The following is a 22921-nucleotide window of genomic DNA, read 5'->3' as shown; positions in this document are numbered from 1 at the left end:
GGACCTCAAATGCAGAAGGGCTCCCAGCAGTGGCCCAGCGGAGCCACCACTCAGGACTGGCGGTGTGGATGCTCAGACCTGGCCCCAGAGCAGCTGCAGCCTGGTGGGGGTGCAGTGGGATGCAACAGTGGCCTGGCTGGGAGCCCTGCAATGACCACACGCTTTTCTCAAACAAATCTTCTCAAACAAATTGTTTTGTGTTTTGTACAAAAAGGGTGGAGAGCGGGGGTTGGGGCGGGGGCAGCAGCTTCAGCCGTCGGACTAGAAGTGGGCGGTAACACGGTCCGTCTCCAGCAGGTCATCCAGAATCTGTGGGGACAGGTGAGGCGGTTGAGGCCCGTAGGATGGGGCAGCGGGTTGGGGCGGGTGGGTGGGGGCACTCACGATGTCGGGCGTGGTGCCGATCTTCTTGGCTAGCTCGCCGCGCTCCATGGTGCTGAGGTAGAGGTAACGGTTAAGCAGCTCCCCATCCAGGACGTTGCGCACAGCATTCTGCAGGACACGCCGGTCCACGTGCAGCATACTGGGGGCGAGGCAGGGAGTTAGGGGGGACTAAAGGGGGCGTGGGCTGGGGGACCACGGGCCAGCACCTACCGGAAGGCGCGGGGGTTGAGGCCGGCGTGGTGGGGCAGCATGGTGGTGAGCGCATTCTGCAGCATCAGCAGCCGCCGGTAGGTCTTCTCCTGCATGGGCAGTAGGAGCCCCACGCCGCCATCCAGGGTGGCTGTGGGCCAGACACATCAGTCAGCTGGTGCCGCTGCAGCCCCCGCCCCCAGCCCCCACCAGCACTCACCGAACCATGTGATATGCTTGTTCTCCCACACCACGGACTTCTTGCTGGGCCCTTCAGTGGCACCCCGGCACGGGGTCCTCCAGAAGGTGTTCACGTGGGCACCCACGTGGAAGTCAGCCCGGCGCAGCAGGCGCATACCCCCAAAACTCTCTTTGGCTAGATGGAGACCACAGTCACTGCCCACCCTGCCCCCAGCCCCCCACCCCAAGGGGAGGGCGTCAGCTCACCTTCCGGCAGGTACATGTACACCATGAGGTTGCGGTCTCGGTCGGACACTGGGCAGGAGAGACCAGAGTCAGCCACCAGCCTGCAGAGCCCGTCCCTGTGCCCGCCCTGCACCCACTCACCCAGGAAGCCCAGCTGGGCATTGTCCACCATGAAGTCCACGCTGTACACCTCAAGGGGCTTTGCGTCCTAGGGAGGGGAAGGAGGGAGTCAGGTCTGCCTGGGGCCAGCCCCATGTGGTCATGGGGCATCAGCCACACCCGGACACGGGGCGCCAGCCCCCAGGTACCCGGGACACGAGGCTCAGGGTCTTGCTCTCCTCCTGGTAGCGCAGCAGCGAGATGCTCTTCATGACGTCAGCAGCCAGGATGAAGTTCTTCACGCTGATCATCTGGTGGATGTAGAGCTGTGTGTCGATGAAGGCCATGCCCGTCAGCTCGCTGGCCCGCAGGCTCCACAGGAAGATCTGGGGGGGGGATGCGGGGGGGGGTGAGCGGGGGGGATGCGGCGGTGGGTGCAGCTCCCAGAGGGAGCAGGGTGGGAGGGGGCTCACTCCTGGGGGACACCACACCTTCTGGCCGATGGCTGACACCAAGTGGCCATTGCAGTGGCACAGAGCAGTTACTGGCCCTTTCTGCTCCTTCTCGTACAGAACCTTGAACTTGTTCTTGGTAAGGGGCTGGCCGGGCTCAGGCACCACCTCGATGACGTCCATGATCAGGATCTGGGGGGTGTGGGGGCTGTAGCACGTGGCAATGGCAAAGGAGTGTGGGGACAGCTCCCCAGCCGCCCTGCCTTACCCGCCCTCGGCACGTAACCTCCTCCCCCTGCATGAGGCAGGTGCCGGCGGCCACGTAGCCCTTGAGGCCTGACACGGTCTCCTCACTGCGCAATGACACCGTCTTCATGCAGGTCACATGCTCCCACTCCTCCAGCTCGATCCTGCGGGGGGGGCCTCATCAGGATGTGCCACACCACACCCAGCCCACCCCCATTCGCCCAGGCTGAGCCCCACCTGGCATTGGGAATGGCCTCCCAGCTGACCGGGGAGATGAGCTGAATGGAGAAGGCTTCCTGCTGGGGGTGGATGTAGCGCTCATCTGTGGGGAGAGGGGAGCAGATAACAGGGTGGGGGCAGAGGAACATTGGTTACAAAGTGGAAGTTGCAGGGGGGAGATGGCAGTGGGGTGGCAGTCAGGCAGCATGTCCCAGACGGGCCGTGTGAACGAAGGACACACCCCTCTCAATGGTCTCAAACTCCTTCTCCTCGCCCGTCATGCGTGGGATGCGGGTGCAGGGCGCGTTGGTGCTGGTGGCCACAGCGTACACCTGGGGGTGAGGCTGGCCGTTAGGAACCAGCCAAGAGCCAGGACCAGAAAGCCCCTGTGGGGTGGGGGTCAGACCTTAGACTCCACGTGGTAGGCCACGTAGTGGGCCGTGCAGCGCAGTGGGACCTTCCTGACTGGCCACGGAGCATCGTAGGACAGGTAGGCAGGCAGGACGCTGATGCGCAGCTCGCCCTGGGGGCACAGGGTCAGGAGCGGGGGTGGGCAGGCCAGCCCACTCCAGGAATGTCCTGGATTCCTGCCCTCAGAGCTGGAGGTGTTGGGGCACCCCGTTGGCTGGTGCACCCCAGGGGCCATGGCAGTGGGTGTCCAGAGCTGTGTCAATCTCTTTCCTTGGGCCTCTGCCCACCCCCCACACTCACCGAGGCTGGGCACAGGGCAGGGGTGGGTGGCTGGAGTGTCATGGGAACCCAGGCAAGGGACCACACAGATGAGGCTGAAGGAACCATGCGAGACATGGCCACCCCTCCTTGAGTGGGCTCCCCATAAAGTACTCCCGTGTGTAGCTAAGCTCATGCTTTATGGCCCAGGTGGCAGCTGTCCCATTTTGAACATGAACAAGGACACTAAGGCTCAGAGGGCACGTGGCCTGCCCCCTCACACCGCTGGCTTCAAACCACACGTGCTGAGACCAGACCCAGGCAAAGGACAGGCCAGCAGAGTGGTGACAGGACATTGCCCCCAGCGTCAAGCCCAACTAGGAACTCCAGCTGGTGGCCACATCAGCCTGCCCTCCACCCCTAGCTGCCTCATCTTCCAAGCCTCCCCAGCATGGAACCCCATGTCTGCCTCATTGCCCTTGGCCTCCCTCTGGATGCACCTCCCTGGCCCAAGTAAGGAAGGGCCCCTATCCCAGAATCTGAGGGCCTCACCTCCAGGTCCCAGCACCCAGCCCAAGAGGCATCAGCAAGAGTGGGCAGGGGCCCCTACCTGTCTGTTGAAATAAAGGAACCCACGGGGACAGTTGACATTGTGGAAGGGGGCGAAAGAGTCGATGGGGCCATCAATGCCCATGGGGTGCAGCCGCAGGGCCCCCCGCCCGGTCACCAGGAGCCAGTGGGGCGAGGGACCACAGATGAACACCTGGGGGCGGGTGCCATGAGGAGGCTGGCCCTTCCCCCTTGCCCACACCCGGGCACTCCAGGACCAGCCTGCCCTACCCCTGAGTAGCCATAAATGTCCTCAAAATAGCGGAAGCGTGCCACACGGGCCCGGGCGCCAGCCCCCTCCTCAGCACCGCCACCCTCGGCCTTCTTCTTGGATGGCTTTGGTCTCTTCTCCCGAAAGTTGATGTTGTGGGGGACCTGGGAAAGGCTGTGTGAGGGCCTGGCACCCAAGGGCCCTGCTGATCAACCCACCCCTCTCAGCTTGAATCTACCCTTCCCCACACCCCCAGCCCTGCCAGCCACTGGCACCTTCTTGAAGCGAACTTTGAGGTTGCCCTGGCCAAGCTGAGAGTCGTGGGAGAAGGCCTCGTAGATGAGCAGCTCCTGGTCCACGTGTACCTGGAGGGGCGGCGTGGGGCCATCAGTGGGGTGAGCAGGAGGCAGTGTGGTGCCATCAGTGGGGTGGATGGGGGGTGGTGTGGGACTGTCAGTGTGGTGAGCGCGAGGCAGTGTGGGGCCGTCAGTGGGGTGAACGGGGGGTGGTGTGGGGCCGTCGGTGGGGTGAATGGGGGCAGGGTGGGGCTGTTAGGGGGCTAAGTGCGTGGAACGCACTGGCCCTTGGCCCTCACCAGCAGGTAGGGCCGGCTCTGACGGCTCCCCAGCGCCACCAGCAGCACCTCCTTGACGAGGGGCAGCTCGCCCTGGCGTGTGACCTCCTCCTTGCGGGTCTCGCCTTGTGTGGTAGGCTGTCCAAAGGAGCTGTCCACCAGCACACGCTGCCCCACAGGGAAGTTCTTTACCAGGAACACCAGGCGCCAGTCAGGAAGTTGGTAGATCTGGGGGGGTGGCAGTGGTTGGCCAGAGCAAGGTGCAGGTGAGGGGCCAGGCTGGGCTGCGCAGGGTCGAGTCCACCCACCTCCATCGCTCCATTCTCCCGCACCAACAGGCACCAGTGGGTGGGCTCGGCACGGAAGGGTGCAGGCTCTCGGTCAGCCGGGGGCTGGCTGCTCCTGCGAGCCTCCTCCTTGCTGGGGCTGAAGAGGGAGCTCGAGTCCCCATACAGCATCTCCTCCTCGTCGTCCACTGTGGGGCTGGGCCAGGCAGCACATCACGGGGCTGCTGCGGGGCTGGGCCCCGTAGCTGCCCCCCCCACCCCCTGCTACATACCTGGTCTCCGAGCCCAGGCCCTCGGCCTCGGAGCCACTTCGGGTCCCCAGCTCATCACGGGCCCCGCCCAGACGGCTCTCAGTGGTGAACATGCCGCTGACATCACGGTACACACACAGCGTGATCACCTTGGACTGCTGCGGGGAGAGGGGGGCTCAGCAGAGTGGGGTGAGGCACGGGGGCGTGGGGTGCAGGGACAAGGGGGTGAGGCGCCGGGCACAGGGACAATGAGGAAAAGTGCTGGGCGGGGCCTACATGGTGCAGCGGGGGCTTGTGCAGCGCCAGGCGATGGTGGCGGCCCCCGTATGAGTCACTCTTGAGCAGGAACGTGGTAACGTGGCCCTCGGCACTCATGATAACCACGTAAGGGTCAGCCACAGCGCACTGCACAATGGGAGAGCCCAGGTCCACGGGGATGAAATGCAACTGGTTCACTGCGGGGCACAGACGGGCGGTTGGCTCGGCCCAAGCACTCAGCACCCCCCACTCCCCCAGCCCTTTCCATCCACCTCCTTCCAGCAGGCGGATGCCCAGCGGTGACACTTGCACGATGTAGCGGTTGTCCCCAATGTTGCCGGCAAAGACTGTAGGGCCCTGTGTGGCAAAGCCACTGGTGTCCAGCTCCATGATCTCTTGCCCTGTCTGCAGGATCTGTGGGTGGCAGGGTGGTGGGTGAGGTACCGCCCTCACGCGGACCCTGTGGCCCCGAGCCCAGGCCCACCCTCACCATGGTGGAGTCCTCCGGGCTTGGGATCTGCAGGCAGGAGGGCAGTGGGTAACATGCCGCACTCACGCAGACCCTGCAGCCCCGAGCCCAGGCCCACCCTCACCATGGTGGAGTCCTCCCGGCTCAGGATCAGGAAGCCATGCCTCTTCCCCTCCTCTTCTGCTTCAGGGGTGCTGGGCTCCTGCTCCACCCCCTCCCCCTTGGGGGTCTCATCCTGTAGGAGTAGAAAACCAAAACTCACTGCCATCGAGTCGATTTCGACTCACAGGACCCTATAGGACAGAGTAGAACTGCCCCATAGAGTTTCCAAGGAGTGCCTGGCAGATCTGAACTGCCGACCTGTTGGTTAGCAGCCTTAGCATTTAACCACTACGCCACCAGGGTTTCCGTAGGAGTAGAAAGGGAGCAAAAATCCCCACCTGGCCCTCCCGACCCCTTTCTCCTGCACAGTCAGGGCAGCCATCTCAATATAAGCCACCAGCCGGGGAGGCCTGGACTCCCTAGGGTCTGAGAGGAAGCTGGGCCCATGGTGGGGAAGGCCCCCACCGGACAGCCCCCAGGGTTAGCCAGGGGAACAGGGAATCTCTGCTGAGATACTCAGGTCAGAGCAAGCATGCACTGTGACCTCCTCAACTGCTCTGGGCACGCTGCTCTGTAGGCTGCCCTTCACACAGCTCACCAGACGGCCCCTATCCCACCTACCTCCTCCTTACGTACAGGAGCAATGACCGTCCACATGTCGTAGCAGCCAGGAAGCTCAAAGGTTGTCACCACCTGGGGCCGGATGCTCTTCTGCGATTGGCGAGGGGATCAGCCCAGCCCAGGCCCCCGATGCACCCCTCCCGCCCAACCACACACCTGCAGCACCAAGGCCCTGTGCACTCCTCCCGCCCGACCACACACCTGCAGCACCGATAGGGCTCCGTTCTTCCCGTAGCCAGAACAAACCACGATCTCCAGGTCTGGCTCAGGACTGTTCTGGAACTACACCGGAAGGCAGGGCGGGTGGTAAGAACCACTGTTTCCCTGTGGTACACCCCGCCCCCAACCATCCCTGTGGGCACCTCTTCAGAGAGGAAGGCAGGTTCACCCATGGTGGCGTTGGCACAGGGTCCAATGTTGAGGATGCTGTCACATACCTGTGGGCACAGCAACAGTCAGGCGGGCCAGCTGGGAGGGTGTCTGGGCATCCCCTGCCCCAGCCTTACCTCAAAGGAGTAGGTGGCCAGCTGCGTGCCTGACTGGGCCTCGCTCCCGTACACTTCAATCTCATCCACCTCGTCCTGAGGCACCGACTTGCCCCCTGCAGCACCAAGAGCCCTCTGAGCACACCTGCGCCCCCTGGCCCCCATTCTCCAGCCCCCTGGATTCACCGATCTCCTAGCTCCTCACCTGACCAGCCCACTGCAGCATCCACCCGCTTCTTCTTCACGGGTGGTTCCTCCTGTGGGTGCAAGAGACAGTGAGCCACCTGGGCCCCACCCCCCCAGCCCCTCCCCTACGCCACCCACCTTGTCGGCAGTCTCTCGGACGGAGCTGGCCAGAGGCTCCTGCAGCTTCTCTGTGTACTTGAGGAGGAGGGAGTTACCCAGGCGAGAGCCCAGAAACAGATACCCAGGCTCCATAGTGACCATCTGAGGGGAGACAGCACGTGAGGGCATGCAGAGGCCCAGGACCTGCCCCCATTCCCCACCTGGCCCCCACTCACGCTGGTGGTGAGGACGCTGGCAGCCGCCTTGTCAAAGTGGAAAGCGCGGACGCTGCGCATGCCATCGGTGATGAGGGTCAGCACATAGCTGGGAGAGTCAACACTAAGTGGGGGCAGGGCAGGGCTGGGGGTAGGGAGAGGGCACTGATTGGGGGCAGGGCTCACGGGCAGGGAAGTGTCAGGATGGCACACTCACATCTCACCACCCTTGAGAGAGATAACCATCTTGTCATAGGAGATGAAGGCGGCCTGAGCACAGTCGAGGGTGATCCTCACGCCCTCCTGTATGCCTGTGGTGGACGGGGCAGTCAGGCAGTACTGGGGAGATGCCCCACAGCCCCGCCCCTCAGCCCCCACCCCCCCAGCCCACAGCCCCATCCCTCTGTCTGTGGCCACCTTCACTCACGCAAGGGGAAGGCGGTGGTGCCTGTGGTGAGGCTGTTAAGGGCCACACCATAGGGCGGGACGCTCTGGTTCAGGTACAGCAGTGAGTTGACAGCGAACACCACCACCCCGCCTGGAGGACATAGGAAGTGGGCAGGACTTGGCAGCCTCTGCTCCACTGGATGGCCCCTAGCCCCACAGCCCTTTTCCACCCACTAGGCAGACCCACAGCCCCCAGACCCCTCACCTATGGGCTTGGGCACGGCCAGAGCCTGAGTGCAGTCAAAGGGCAGGTTGGTGAGTGACCAGATGACAGGGTGGACCTTCTGTGTGATGTTCAGTGAGATGGCCACGATGGAGCACGTATCCTGTCGCACGGCCACCCGCCTAGGGGCACAAGCAGGGTTAGCGGGTGCCAGGCTCACCGTGCTCCAGGCCATCACCTCCTCCTCAGTGGACTCCTGCCTGCACTCCCCAACCCCATCCACCCCTCAGGGAAGGGGGACAGTTAGAGCCCAGTCTCACCCAGGCCAGGTCTGGTTGGGCTCAAAAAGGATGAGCAGGGTGGGCTCGTAGTAGCCATGCAGGAACTGCAAGTCAACAATGTTGAGCAGCTTCTCGTCCAGGGCCCGCACGTCGATGATGTAGCTGGGCAGGAAGCTGGACCTCTGCCTGGGGGGTGCGGGGCCTCAGTGGGGGAGGCTGGGGGAGCCCCACAGCTCCTGGAATGCAGGCACCCACCATCTGCACAGCACTCACCCCTCACCCATGAGCCCCTCGTGCTCCTCGGCCAGGCTCTCCCTGCGGAAGGGCAGCACCACCAGCCGCGTGCCGTAGGTGAGCATGACAGCACAGCGCCCGTCGGGGTCCACCCGCACCCGTGGTGTGTGCACGTTCTGCACAAACCCATCCTAGGGGCAGGGGGCATCAGTCAGACCATGGGTAGGAGGTCTCCGACCCAGGGAACAATGAGGATGGGTGTGGGGGGAGCCAGGCCGGGCCTACCCGTAGCTCAGGCTCCTCGAAATAGTGCAGGGACAGAGTCTTCAGGTCATGGGTCCCTGGGTCGTACTCCACCACTGACAGCTGGGGGCAGTGGGGCAAGGGTCAGGACTGTGCCCAGCACTGCCAGCAGCCTGGCACCTCCACCAGCCCCTGCTTCTCCTCGCCGGCCCCCACTCCCACCACCTGCTGGCCCACCCACCTTGGCATCCTGGAAGCTCAGGAGCAGGGCATCCCTCTTGGCACCTGCCAGCTGCACGCTGGCCATGGACATGACGTTCCCAAAGAAGGAGAAGGAGGCTACCAGCTCCAGCCTCTCCCGGTGCTCCCGATGGGCTTTCCCCTCTGCGGGAGAGGCCAGTGGCATGTGCTTGGACCCCCACCACCTCACATCAGCAGGCACGGAGCCCGGCAGCTGCCCCCTCACTCACCTGTGCTCCGGTCATTTTTGGTCAGTGCCTGGAAGAGAGGGAACAGCAGTGAGGAAGCATATCATGCCACTGCACACCGGGCCACCTCCCCCTAGGGACACAGGCAGACTGGAGGGCTACTGCAGAGCGAGCCCTTGCTGCACAGAAAGTCCTGCAGGCACCTCCACCAGGCGGCCTCCATGAGTTACCTCCAGGAGGCAGCCTTTCTTTATCACTCGGCTTCGACCAGGCAGCCTCCAGGAGGCACTTCCGCCAGGCAGGGCAGGCCTCCAGTTGCCCCACCCTCATCTTCTGTAAGCAAGGGAAGTGTGGACCTGTTGCTGTGCAGGTTTTCTGCCTGTCACCTGGCAACGTGCTTAGACAGTCAGCTTCTGAAGGAGACAGGCTTTCTCTGGCAAAAAGGCACTGATCCCCAGTTCTGTTTCCTTTTTATTACTATAAGAGACTGTTTGTTCTTAGCTACTAAGTAGGCAATTAAAACAAACTGTTACGGATTGAACTGTGTCCTCCAAAAATGTGTGTCGACTTGGCTAGGCCATGATTCCCAGTATTATGTGACTGTCTACCATTATGTCACCTAATGTGATTTTCCTATGTGCTGTAAATCCTACGAATGTGATGTTACTGAGTTGGGATTATCAGCAATTATGCTGATGAGGAGAACTCAATCTACAGGATTAGGTTGTGTTTTAAGTCAATCTCTTTTGAGATATAAAAGAGAGAAGTGGAGGCGGGGCCAAGGTGGCTGACTAGGTAGAAGCCACCTCCGATCCCTCTTGCAACAAAGACTCAGAAAAACAAGTCAATCGATCACATACATGACAATCTACAAACCCTGACCATCAAACACAGACCTAAAGAGTTGACCTGAGTGACACAGACTGAGAACAAGCAGCCACGGGGAAGCAGCAACTGTTTTCGGAACCTGGAGCCAGCGTCCGAGTCAGGAAACCTTGGCGCCGGGCTTTGGACTGGGCGCAGGGGAGCTGAGCACGGCATCCTGAGAGGGCACAAACACGGGGCGCAGCCCTAGCCCCCAGAAGTGACCTCGGGGGAAGCCCAGCCAGTGCACACAGGCAGAGCAGTGAGGCAGCTGACAGGAGGAGGAGTCACCAGGAGGCAGCGACTGATTTTAGAGCCGGGAGTGCGGTGTCCCAGCCAGGAAACCTTGGCGCTGGGCTTTGGACTGGGAGCAGAGAAACTAAGCACAGCTTCTGGGACAGCACAAGCATAGGACGTGGGCCTGACCCTCGGGGGCAATCTCTACCCACCCAGCACACACAGTCGACGTGCCCCTCGGGAATTTCAAATAAAACAGTCATCCCAAGCAAGATAAGTAACTTTGTCTATATTCCGGGGTGCTACTCTCTCCTATTTATCTGAACCCTCCCCTTCCCTTCCCAGGTGGCTTCATTTACATTGGAATTTCCTGAGCCAGAGAGTGAACTGCTCTGCGGTTTTTCTTTTTTTTTTTTTTGGTCTTTTCCTAACCCTTTCTCCTGGCCTGAGAGAAGCAGCTACAAAAAACCCAGGGACCAAAAATCCTTCCCTAATTGGACTAAAAACACAGAACCAGCTCCAGCCAAGCATATGTGATCCACAGTCTTGGGCTCTCATCCCTACAGGGAACAAGGTGGCTATTATAATGCAAAGGCAATTCTGATAGGGATCTGACTGTAATGGTTTTAGCAGATTACTGGAAAGACAAGTTTCCCAGGTCTGATATCTCTGCTTATTCAGCAGAGCCCTCACTGACCCACAACAGGGAACTGAGGGCTGAAGCTCCCCCCAGACCACCTAGCCTCCTGCCTTAGGGGTCTAAGGAGGGTGACACCTACCAATCTGTAGAGGTACCTGCATTGGGGGCCTAAGGTACAGCTGCAGAGCCCACCCACCACAGTGCTTTAGGAATAGAGACACACCTACCTCACTGACACTTGGGGGAAGCCTGTCAGCATCCTGCCCCCCTTAGAGTGTGAACCTCTGCTGCTACTAGAATCTGGTGCACACAACTATCACCACTACTTCTCTAGGTGGGTAGGTGACAGTCTGCACCACACACCTGATGACCCAAAATCAGATTCTACTCAAGAATAGTGAATGGACTCTTAGGCTTATATATCTGACAACAGCCCAAACCAGCTGGTAATAGGACATAAGTGACTCAAGGGCTACGACAATCAAGACAGCGCAATCTAGTAGCCCATCTACGTATATTGAAAGAAAACAAGATAAGACTCAGTGAGCAAATATAGAATAACTCACTACAATATCTTAGTGATGGCTTGGAGACAGCAGTCGATATCAAACCACATAAAGAAGCAGACCATGATTGCTTCTACAACTCCCCAAACTAAACAATCAAAATCTTTCCCAAATGAAGATACAATCCAGGAATTGCCAGATGCAGAATATAAAAAACTAATTTACAGAATGCTTCAAGACATCAGGGATGACCTCAGAAATGAAATAAGGCAAGCTACAGAAAAAGCCAAGGAACACACTGATAAAGCAGCTGAAGAATTCAAAAAGATTATTCAAGAACATAGTGGAAAAATTAATAAGTTGCAAGAATCCATAGAAAGACAGCATTCAGAAATCCAAAAGATTAACAATAAAATTACAGAATTAAACAATGCAATAGGAAGTCAGAAGAGCACACTCGAGCAACTGGAATGCAGAGTGGGAGATCTGGAGGACCAGGAAATCGATACCAATATAGCTGGAAAAAAAAATCAGATAAAAGAATTTAAAAAAATGAAGAAACCCTAAGAATCACGTGGGACTCTATCAAGAAGAATAACTTGCGTGTGATTGGAGTCCCAGAACAGGGAGGGATAACAGAAAACACAGAGAGAATAGTTGAAGATCTGTTGGCAGAAAACTTCCCTGACATCATGAAAGACGAAAGGATATCTATCCAAGATGCTCATCGAACCCCATTTAAGATTGATTCAAAAAGAAAATCACCAAGACATATTATCATCAAACTTGCCAAAACCAAAGAGAAAGAGAAAATTATAAAAGCAGCCAGGGATAAAAGAAAGGTCTCCTACAAAGGAGAATCAATAAGTTCAGACCACTCAGCAGAAACCATGCAGTCAAGAAGGCAATGAGATGACATACATATAGCACTAAAGGAGAAAAACTGCCAGCCAAGGATCATATATCCAGCAAAACTCTCTCTAAAATATGAAGGCGAAATTAAAACATTTACAGATAAACACAAGCTTAGAGAATTTGCAAAAACCAAACCAAAACTACAAGAAATACTAAAGGAAATTGTTTGGTCAGAAAACCAATAATATCAGATACCAGCACAACACAAGGTCACAGAACATCCTGATATCAACTCAAATAGGGAAATCACAAAAACAAATTAAGATTAAGTTTAAAAAGAAAAAAACGCTCAAAACAGGGAATCACTGAAGTCAATATGTAAAAGATCACAATAATCAAAAAGAGGGACTAAATACAGGTCGCACAGAACTGCCACACGGAGAGGGATACAAGGCGATATAGGACAATACAAGTTAAGTTTTTACTTAGAAAAATAGGGGTAAATATTCAGGTAACCACAAAGAGCTATAACAACTCCATAACTCAAAATAAAAACCAAGAAAAACATAACGACTTAGCAAACATAAAGTCAAATACTACGAAAATGAGGAACACACAATTTACAATGAAAAATGTCTCAGCACAAAAAGTGGAAAAATGAAATTGTCAACAACACACATAAAAAGGCATCAAAATGACAGCACTAAACACATAAAAAAAAAAACCACACACTTATCTATAATTACGCTGAAGGTAAATGGACTAAACGCACCAGTAAAGAAACAGAGTATCAGAATGGATAAAGAAACACGATCCGTATATATGCTGCCTACAAGAGACACACCTTAGACTTAGAGACGCAAACAAACTAAAACTCAAAGGATGGAAAAAAAATAGATCAAGCAAACAATAAGCAAAAAAGAGCAGGAGTAGCAATATTAATTTCTGACAAAATAGACTTTAAACTTAAATCCACCACAAAGGATAAAGAAGGACACTACATAATGATTAAAGGGACAATTGACCAGGAAGATGTAACCATATTAAATATTTATGCACCCAATGACAGGGCTGCAAGATACCTAAAACAAACTTTAACAGAACTGAAAAGTGAGATAGACACCTCCACAATTATAGTAGGAGACTTCAACACACCACTTTCAGAGAAGGACAGGACATGCAGTAAGAAGCTCAACAGAGACACGGAAGACCTAATTGCTACAATCAACCAACTTGACCTCACTGACTTATATAGAACACTCCACCCAACTGCTGCAAAGTATACTTTTTTTTCTAGCGCACATGGAACATTCTCCAGAATAGACCACATATTAGGTCATAAAACAAACCTTTGCAGAATCCAAAACATCGAAATATTACAAAGCATCTTCTCAGACCATAAGGCCATAAAAGTGGAAATCAATAACAGAAAAATTAGGGAAAAGAAATCAAATACTTGGAAACTGAACAATAATACCCTGCTGAAAAAAGACTGGGTTATAGAAGACATTAAGGAGGGAACAAAGAAATTCATAGAATGCAACGAGGATGAAAACATTTCCTATCAAAACCTCTGGGACACAGCAAAAGCAGTGCTCAGAGGTCAATTTATATCGATAAATGCACACACACAAAAAGAAGACAGAGCCAAAATCAGAGAACTGTCCCTACAACTTGAACAAACAGAAAGTGAGCAACAAAAGAATCCATCAGGCACCAGAAAAAAACAAATAATAAAAATTAGAGCTGAACTAAATGAATTAGAAAACAGGAAAACAATTGAAAGAATTAACAAAGCCAAAAGCCGGTTCTTCGAAAAAATTAACAAAATTGATATACCATTGGCCAGACTGACTAAAGAAATACAGGAAACAAATAACCCGAATAAGAAACGAGATGGGCCACATCACAACAGACCCAACTGAAATTAAAAGAATCATATCAGATTATTACCAAAAATTGTACTCTAACACATTTGCAAACCTTGAAGAAATGGATGAATTCCTAGAAAAACACTACCTACCTAAACACAATCAGAAGTAGAACAACTAAGTAGACCCATAACAAAAAAAGAGATTGAAACGGTAATCAAAAAACTCCCAACAAAAAAAGGCCCTGGCCGGGACGGCTATACTGCAGAGTTCTACCAAACTTTCAGAAAAGAGTTAACACCACTACTACTAAAGGTATTTCAAGGCATAGAAAATGACGGAATATTACCTAACTCGTTCTATGAAGCCACCATATCCCTGATACCAAAACCAGGTAAAGAAGACATCACAAAAAAAGAAAATTACAGACCTATATTCCTCATGAACATAGATGCAAAAATCCTCAACAAAATTCTAGCCAATAGAATTCAACAACATATCAAAAAAATAATCCACCACGACCAAGTGGGATTTATACCAGGTATGCAAGGCTGGTTTAATATTAGAATAACCATTAATGTAATCCACCATATAAATAAAACAAAAGACAAAAACCACATGATCTTATCAATTGATGCAGAAAAGGCATGTGACAAAGTCCAACACCCATTCATGATAAAAACTCTCAGCAAAACAGGAATTGAAGGGAAATTCCTCAACATAATAAAGGGCATCTATCCAAAGCCAACAGCCAACATCACTCTAAATGGAGAGAGCCTGAAAGAGAACCCTTGAAAACGGGAACCAGACAAGGATGCCCTTTATCACCGCTCTTATTCAACATTGTGGTAGAGACCCTAGCCAGAGCAATTAGGCTAGACAAAGAAATAAAGGGCATCTGGATTGGCAAGGAGGAAGTAAAATAATCTCTATTTGCAAATGACATGATCTTATACACAGGAAACCCTAAGGAATCCTCCAGAAAACTACTGAAACTAATAGAAGAGTTTGGCAGAGTCTCAGGTTATAAGATAAACATACAAAAATCACTTGGATTCCTCTACATCAACAAAAAGAACATCGAAGAGGAAATCACCAAATCAATATCATTCACAGTAGCCCTCAAGAAGATAAAATACTTAAGAATAAATCTTACCAAAGATGTAAAAGACCTATACAAAGAAAACTACAAAGTACTACTGCAAGGAACTAAAAAGGACCTACTTAAGTGGAAAAACATACCTTGCTCATGGATAGGAAAACTTAACATAGTAAAAATGTCTATTCTACCAAAAGACATCTATACATAGAATGCACTTCCGATCCAAATTGCAATGACACTTTTTTAATGTGATGGAGAAACAAATCAACAACTTCATATGGAAGGGAAAGAAGCCTCAGATAAGTAAAGCATTACTGAAAAAGAAGAAAGTGGGAGGCCTCACTCTACCTGATTTTAGAACCTATTATACAGCCACAGTAGTCAAAACAGCCTGGTACTGGTACAACAACAGGCACATAGACCAATGGAACAGAATTGAGAACCCAGATATAAATCCATCCACATATAAGCAGCTGATATTTGACAAAGGACCAGTGTCAGTTAATTGGGGAAAAGATAGTCTTTTTAACAAATGGTGCTGGCATAACTGGATATTCATTTGCAAAAAAATGAAACAGGACACATACCTCACACCATGCACAAAAACTAACTCCAAGTGGATCAAAGACCTAAACATAAAGACTAAAACGATAAAGATCATGGAAGAAAACATAGGGACAACGTTAGGAGCCCTAATACAAGGCATAAACAGAATACAAAACATCACCAAAAACGACGAAGAGAAACCAGATAACAGGGAGCTCCTAAAAATCAAACACCTATGCTCATCTAAAGACTTCACCAAAAGAGTAAAAAGACCACCTACAGATTGGGAAAGAATTTTCAGCTATGACATCTCCTACCAGCACCTGATCTCTAAAATCTATATGATTCTGTTAAAACTCAACCACAAAAAGACAAACAACCCAATCAAGAAGTGGGCAAAGGATATGAACACACACTTCACTAAGGATATGAGCACACACTTCACTAAAGAAGATATTCAGGCAGCTAATAGATACATGAGAAAATGCTCTCGATCATTAGCCATTAGAGAAATGCAAATTAAAACTACGATGAGATTCCATCTCACTCCAACAAGGCCGGCATTAATCCAAAAAACACAAAATAATAAATGTTGGAGAGGCTGCGGAGAGACTGGAACTCTTATACACTGCTGGTGGGAATGTAAAATGGTACAATTACTTTGGAAATCTATCTGGCGTTTTCTTAAAAAGTTAGAAATAGAACTAGCACACAACCCAGAAATCCCACTCCTCAGAATGTACCCTAGAGAAATAAGAGCCTTCACACGAACAGATATATGCACACCCATGTTTACTGCAGCTCTGTTTACAATAGCAAAAAGCTGGAAGCAACCAAGGTGTCCATCAACGGATGAATGGTTAAATAAACTGTGGTATATTCACACAATGGAATACTAAGCATCGATAAAGAACAAGTGACGAATCTGTGAAACATTTCATAACATGGACGAACCTGGAAGGCATTATGCTGAGTGAAATTCAGTCAGAGGCAAAAGGACAAATATTGTACAAGACCACTATTAAAAGATCTTGAGAAACAGTGTAAACTGAGAAGAACACATACTTTTGTGGTTAGGAAGGGGGAGGGAGGGAGGGTGGGAGAGGGTTATTTACTGATTAGTTAGTAGATAAGAACTACTTTAGGTGAAGGGAAGGACTCAATACAGGGAAGGTCAGCTCAACTGGACTGGACCAAAAGCAAAGAAGTTTCCGGGATAGACTGAATGCTTCAAAGGTCAGCGGAGCAAGGGCGGGGGTTTGGGGACTATGGCTTAAGGGGACTTCTAAGTCAATTGGCAAAATAATACTATTATGAAAACATTCTGCATCCCACCTTGAAATGTGGTGTCTGGGGTCTTAAATGCTAACAAGCGGCCATCTAAGATGCATCAATTGGTCTCAACCCACCTGGATCAAAGGAGTATGAAGAGCACCAAGGTCACACGACAACTATGAGCCCAAAAGACAGAAAGGGCCACATGAACCAGAAACTTACATCATCCTGAGACCAGAACTAGATGGTGCCTGGCCACAACCGATGACTGCCCTGACAGGGAGCACAACAACAGTGGGATGCAGACCCCAAATTCTCATAAAAAGACCAGACTTAATGGTCTGACTGAGACTAGAGAAATCCCAGCGGTCATGGTCCCCAAACCTTCTGTTGGCCCAGGACAGGAACCATTCCCGAAGACAACTCATCAGACATGAAAGGGACTGGACAGTGGGTAGGAGATGCTGATGAAGAGTGAGCTATTTGTATCAGGTGGACACTTGAGACTGTGTTGGCATCTCCTGTCTGGAGGGGAGATAGGAGGGTAGAGAGGGTTAGAAACTGGCAAAATTGTCATGAAAGGAGACTGGAAGGGCTGACTCATTAGGGGGAGAGTAAGTGGGAGTATGGAGTAAGGTGTATATAAGCTTATATGTGACAGACTGACTTGATTTGTAAACGTTCACTTAAAGCTCAATAAAAATTATTAAAAGAGAAAGAAGTACGCAGAGAGACGGGGACCTCATACCACCAAGAAACAAGAGCCAGGAGAAGGTTAATGACAAGGACCTTCCTCCAGAGCCAACAGAGACAAAAGCTTTCCCCTGTAAGTGATGCCCTGAATTTCCACTTATCACTTACCAGACTGAGAGGATAAATTTCTCTATATGAAAGCCATCCACTTGTGATCACTTACCAGACTGAGAGGATAAATTTCTCTATATGAAAGCCATCCACTTGTGATATTTCTTTCAGCAGCACTAGATAACTAAGACAAAAAACCTACAAACACTTTTATTCACCATCCCTCCATGGCAAAAGAAAAGTTTAAACAAAGAATTAAAGATAACGGTTTTTAAAGCCACACTATGCCCCGGAGAAGCACCAGGTAAACAGCCGCAGGCTTAGTAAATACTGCCTGTCAACTCCACAGCCACAGAGGGCGTGCGTGCCCTGAGTCCAGTGCCCACCTCCCAGCAAACCAAGAAAACTCTAGACCTCACCAGCAAATTCTACCTAACCGCTAAGAAGTAATGACCTACAGTAAAATAAAACCAAATTAACACCCAAAACTGAAACCCAAGGCACAACGTCAACCTCACACATCTGCACACGGAGCTGTCGTGAGCAAGAGAAGACCCTGCCTCTGCCAGGTTAGCTCCAGGGATGCAGTTACCACAAGGCATCTGCCTACACCATTTACCACAGTCAGAACTGAGAAAGCTGACAGACAGGGAAGGCATGTGACAACACTCAAGACCCATTCGTGTGCCTCCAAAAAAATCTACGGCCAACATCACAGGTGGGTAAAGCATTAAGCTGAGATCAGGGTGCAGGAAAGAACACCTGCCCCCTCCTCGTCCCTCAACATAGTGCAGGGTGTCCTGGCCAGAGCACTGAAGAAAGACAAGGAAACAAATGCCCTAAGGGGGTGGGGAAGACTATTGTGATTTGCAGATAACTGTATATATGAAGCCCTGGTGGTGCAGTGGTTAAGAGCTACGGCTACCAACCAAAAGGTCGGCAGTTTGAATCCATCAGGTGCTCCTTGGAAGCTCTGTGGGGCAGTTCTGTTTTGTCCTGTAGGGTCACTATGAGTCAGAATCCACTCGATGGCAGTGGATGGGTATATATGAAAATGGAAAATAACTTACAAATCAATTGCTGGGTACATGGCATTCCTGCACACAAACAAGAAACAGCCTAGGAGATTTTAAAAGAATTTTAAGACAGAATTAATAAACTTGAAGCCCAGTCAGTAAAATATATTTAAAGTGAAGCAGAGGAAGAAGAAAAGAGCGTGGGTAACAGGCATGTGGTCACAGGATGGCACACACACTGGAAGGAGAGGGGAAAGGGGAAGGGCGAGAGGACTGACCAACGTCTGAAGGAATAATGGCCAGAAGCTTCCCAAAACGGAGGAAAAGCATCAGTCCACAGGCCCAAGGAAGTCAGCGAATCTCAGGCAGGTCAAGTGCAAAGGGATCCACACTCACAGGTGTTGGGGCACCTTGCTGCGTAGCCACAGGTGAGACCATGTCGACCCCACCTCAGGCAGCAGCACCTCCACCCTTCTGGCTGTTGCTCTGACCCTTCTCTTCCACGCCCACACCCTGTCCACTGGCCAACCCTGCGGGCTCCCCAGAACCTGGCCAATGCCCACCTCATCCACGGCCACCAACACCCCTTGCCCTTCACTGTGTCCCCTCCTTTTTCTTGGTCTCCCTGCCCCCACCGCCACCTCCCTGCGGTCTCTTCTCAGCAGAACCACTGAAGTAACCTTTTAAAACCTGAGTCAGAGCAGCTCCTCCTCAGAGTCCATCCTTGCAACGGTGCTCCACACCCACTCCAGGACTTCTGCCCTTCTCATCCCCGCCACCACTCTGCTCCAGCCACAATGGCCTCCTGGCTGCACACTTGCACACCTGCCCCAGGACCTTTGCTGTTCCCTCTGCCTGGAATGTTCTTTCCCAGACACCCATGGGCTCTCCCTCCCCTTCACATGCTCAACTCTCACCTTCTCAAGGAGGCGCCCTGCTCCCCTGATTCTGCTGTATGCTCTTTCCCATACCACTAGTTACCTCCTCCCCCTCGACTGTGTCGTTAGTCTGTGGTTTGACTCCCTGCAGGCATCTGACTGCCACTCACTGACATCGCCCAAGATGCCTGGCACACCAAACCCGTTGCTATAGATCCCAACTCACAGTGACCCCACAGGACAAAGCAGGACCACCCCATAGCGTTTCCAAGGCTGTATCTTTACGGAAGCAGATTGCCACACCCTTCTCCCATGGAATGGCTGGTGGGTTTGAACCACAGATAGGTTAGCAGCCAAGTGCTTAAACACTGTGCCACCAGGGCTCCTTGCCTGGCATACAGCAGGCGCTTAATAAATCTCTGTTGGAAAGACGAATAAATTAATTTCAGTGAGTGAGCTTTCAATCCACTTGTTAAAAGTGTAACAACGGAACAACTTCCAGTTTGTTGTAAAAGTTGACTGGCATCAGGAAAAAGGGAACTTTACCGGCTAAAAAAATTGAATATTTGGAAGATTAGCCTGCAAACACCAGTTTCAAGATTCAGTAACAACAGCCAAAGACACTCCCGTTCAGTGTGGAGCTATGTGTACTCATCCGCAAGATCACTTTTTCAGTTTTAATCTCCGTTAAAGCTAAGTACCCACCTCAAAACTGCTGTATTGAAGAAAAATAAACCAAGACAGATACTTTTATGACAACGCACATTCAGTCACAACGTTCTCACTGAAATACTGCATCATTTTCTATTGTGTCTGCTTTATCACGTATATGGTAGTCCAGCAGTACACACATTAAATGAGAAGACAAACGCGTGCCCTATGGTGGGTGCCCAGCAAGGTCAGTGCTTTCCGTTGGCCTCTGACCTGCTGCAACAGTTATGCGGAACCCTTCAGTGACTCTTCACTGCTTTGTGGGGACCAGACCTCACCACGGTCTGCCATCTAGGGCATCCCAGCCCTGCCACGTCCACCTTACAATCCAGCCACACCAGGTATACCCCCTACTCCACCTCAGCTGCCTCTGCTCTGTGCAGGGGTGCTCCTGCCTGGCTAAGTCGTAGGCCTTCTTCAAGAACAGCTAAGACATGGCCACTTCCAGGAAGCCGTCCGGAGCTACCTCTGTACTTCCTCCGTTGAGTAGACAGACTGTACCCTACCAGACACAGCCATGTTCCTTTTGTGGGAACATTCCTCCCCGACTAACAGCTTTGGGGAGGCCTTGCTAATCCACCAACTGGGACTAGGCTGCCTCCCTTGTCCCTCCTTTATCTCCTGGGCGCCCTTTGTTGCAACCTGAATGGTGATGGAAGTATCTGCTTAGTCATGTCCCCCGTCTGGACTGCGGGCAGGTTTCATTCAGCGCCATAACCCTACAGCCCGACACACTTTAGAAAAGGGGGGCAAACCCGACGGCCGAGGGGTGAGAGGAGAGGGAAGCCGGGTTACACGGTGGGAAGAGGATGGTCCAGGATCGGATCCCGACTCCTTGGCCCCGGAAACTGAACCAAGTCCTCTGAGTTCTCCTTCCATAACCACGGACTGTAACGGACTGTAACGGTGCCCCCACAGCTGCCGTGAGGACCCACCTCCGCGTCGCGGCTGAGGCGATAGACGTAGAGCTGCGAGGTGCCGGCCACCACCAGGTTGCGCTCGCTGTTGCTGAAGAAGTTGCAGTACATGGAGAACTCCAGGCCGGTGGGCGGGTGCGCCTGCTTGTATACGGCGTACATGGCGCCGAGCCCGGGCTGCGCGGGGTGAGGAGACGGGGCGAGCGGGGTGAGGAGACGGGGCGAGGAGACGGGGCGAGCGGGGCGAGGAGACGGGGCGAGCGGGGCGAGGAGACGGGGCGAGCGGGGCGAGGAGACGGGGCGAGCGGGGTGAGGAGACGGGGCGAGGAGACGGGGAGAGCGGGGCGAGGAGACGGGGAGAGCGGGGCGAGGAGACGGGGAGAGCGGGGCGAGGAGACGGGGACAGCGGGGTGAGGAGACGGGGCGAGGAGACGGGGAGAGCGGGGCGAGGAGACGGGGCGAGGAGACGGGGCGAGCTGGGCGAGGAGACGGGGATAGCGGGGCAAGGAGACGGGGCGAGCGGGGCGAGAAGACGGGGATAGCGGGGTGAAGAGACGGGGCGAGGAGACGGGGCGAGCGGGGCGAGGAGACGGCGAGGAGACGGGGCGAGAAGACGGGGCGAGCGGGGTGAGACGGGGCGAGGAGACGGGGCGAGCGGGGTGAGGAGACGGGGCGAGACGGGGCGAGCGGGGTGAGGAGACGGGGCGAGACGGGGCGAGCGGGGTGAGGAGACGGGGCGAGAAGACGGGGCGAGCGGGGTGAGACGGGGCGAGGAGACGGGGCGAGCGGGGTGAGGAGACGGGGCGAGACGGGGCGAGCGGGGTGAGGAGACGGGGCGAGGAGACGGGGAGAGCGGGGCGAGGAGACGGGGACAGCGGGGTGAGGAGACGGAGTGAGGAGACGGGGCGAGGAGACGGGGAGAGCGGGGCGAGGAGACGGGGCGAGGAGACGGGGCGAGCTGGGCGAGGAGACGGGGATAGCGGGGCAAGGAGACGGGGCGAGCGGGGCGAGAAGACGGGAATAGCGGGGTGAAGAGACGGGGCGAGGAGACGGGGCGAGCGGGGCGAGGAGACGGCGAGGAGACGGGGCGAGAAGACGGGGCGAGCGGGGTGAGACGGGGCGAGGAGACGGGGCGAGCGGGGTGAGGAGACGGGGCGAGACGGGGCGAGCGGGGTGAGGAGACGGGGCGAGGAGACGGGGCGAGCGGGGTGAGGAGACGGGGCGAGAAGACGGGGCGAGCGGGGTGAGGAGACGGGGCGAGAAGACGGGGCGAGCGGGGTGAGGAGACGGGGCGAGAAGACGGGGCGAGCGGGGTGAGGAGACGGGGCGAGGAGACGGGGCAAGCGGGACGAGGAGACGGGGCGAGCGGGGTGAGGAGACGGGGCGAGCGGGGTGAGGAGACGGGGCGAGGAGACGGGGCGAGCGGGACGAGGAGACGGGGCGAGCGGGACGAGGAGACGGGGCGAGCGGGGTGAGGAGACGGGGCAAGCGGGACGAGGAGACGGGGCGAGCGGGGTGAGGAGACGGGGCGAGGAGACGGGGCGAGCGGGACGAGGAGACGGGGCGAGCGGGACGAGGAGACGGGGCGAGCGGGGTGAGGAGACGGGGCGAGCGGGACGAGGAGACGGGGCGAGCGGGGTGAGGAGACGGGGCGAGGAGACGGGGAGAGCGGGGCGAGGAGACGGGGCGAGTGGTCCACCCCCACAGAAGCCCCTCCCGACGCCCCCTCCCCGGCCACGCGCCCCCGCCTCACTCACCCCGGCCCACCTGGCAACCGGAGCCAGCTCGCTGAGGGACCCGGAATAGCAGCGCCTACGGCCCGTCGGGACCCGAAAGCTGGGCACTAAGGTTC

General features: G+C 54.1%; 1 protein-coding gene across 5 annotated transcripts; it reads right to left on the bottom strand.

Annotated features, from left to right (window-relative positions):
* Window positions 1–86: 86 nt before the first annotated feature.
* CPSF1 (cleavage and polyadenylation specific factor 1) lies at window positions 87–22921 on the bottom strand. 5 transcript variants are annotated; one of them, XM_049853983.1, is made up of 38 exons: window positions 22837–22921; window positions 21088–21246; window positions 8890–8917; window positions 8661–8803; window positions 8462–8542; window positions 8216–8367; window positions 7982–8128; window positions 7704–7843; window positions 7479–7589; window positions 7269–7362; window positions 7073–7175; window positions 6876–6998; window positions 6757–6808; window positions 6573–6667; window positions 6429–6503; window positions 6268–6348; window positions 6067–6156; window positions 5468–5578; window positions 5147–5288; window positions 4893–5071; window positions 4638–4774; window positions 4387–4561; window positions 4100–4306; window positions 3780–3869; window positions 3525–3668; window positions 3295–3447; window positions 2422–2538; window positions 2257–2347; window positions 2034–2118; window positions 1819–1960; window positions 1590–1742; window positions 1308–1484; window positions 1141–1207; window positions 1021–1068; window positions 794–949; window positions 595–724; window positions 385–523; window positions 87–309 (listed from the first exon to the last, which is right to left on the bottom strand). In XM_049853983.1, the coding sequence occupies exons 2-38, from the start codon at window positions 21229–21231 to the stop codon at window positions 262–264; spliced, it is 4350 nt and encodes a 1449-aa protein (XP_049709940.1). In that variant the 5' UTR covers window positions 21232–21246; window positions 22837–22921; the 3' UTR covers window positions 87–261. The 5 variants fall into 5 exon arrangements, with proteins under 5 accessions (XP_049709940.1, XP_049709939.1, XP_049709942.1 ...); XM_049853982.1 differs by having other exon boundaries at window positions 22827–22920; XM_049853985.1 differs by having other exon boundaries at window positions 6082–6156; window positions 22827–22920.

This window comes from Elephas maximus, chromosome 15 (genome assembly GCF_024166365.1).
Source record: "Elephas maximus indicus isolate mEleMax1 chromosome 15, mEleMax1 primary haplotype, whole genome shotgun sequence".
NCBI classification, from domain to species: Eukaryota; Metazoa; Chordata; class Mammalia; order Proboscidea; family Elephantidae; genus Elephas; species Elephas maximus.
This window is presented reverse-complemented; position numbering and strand designations above follow the sequence as displayed.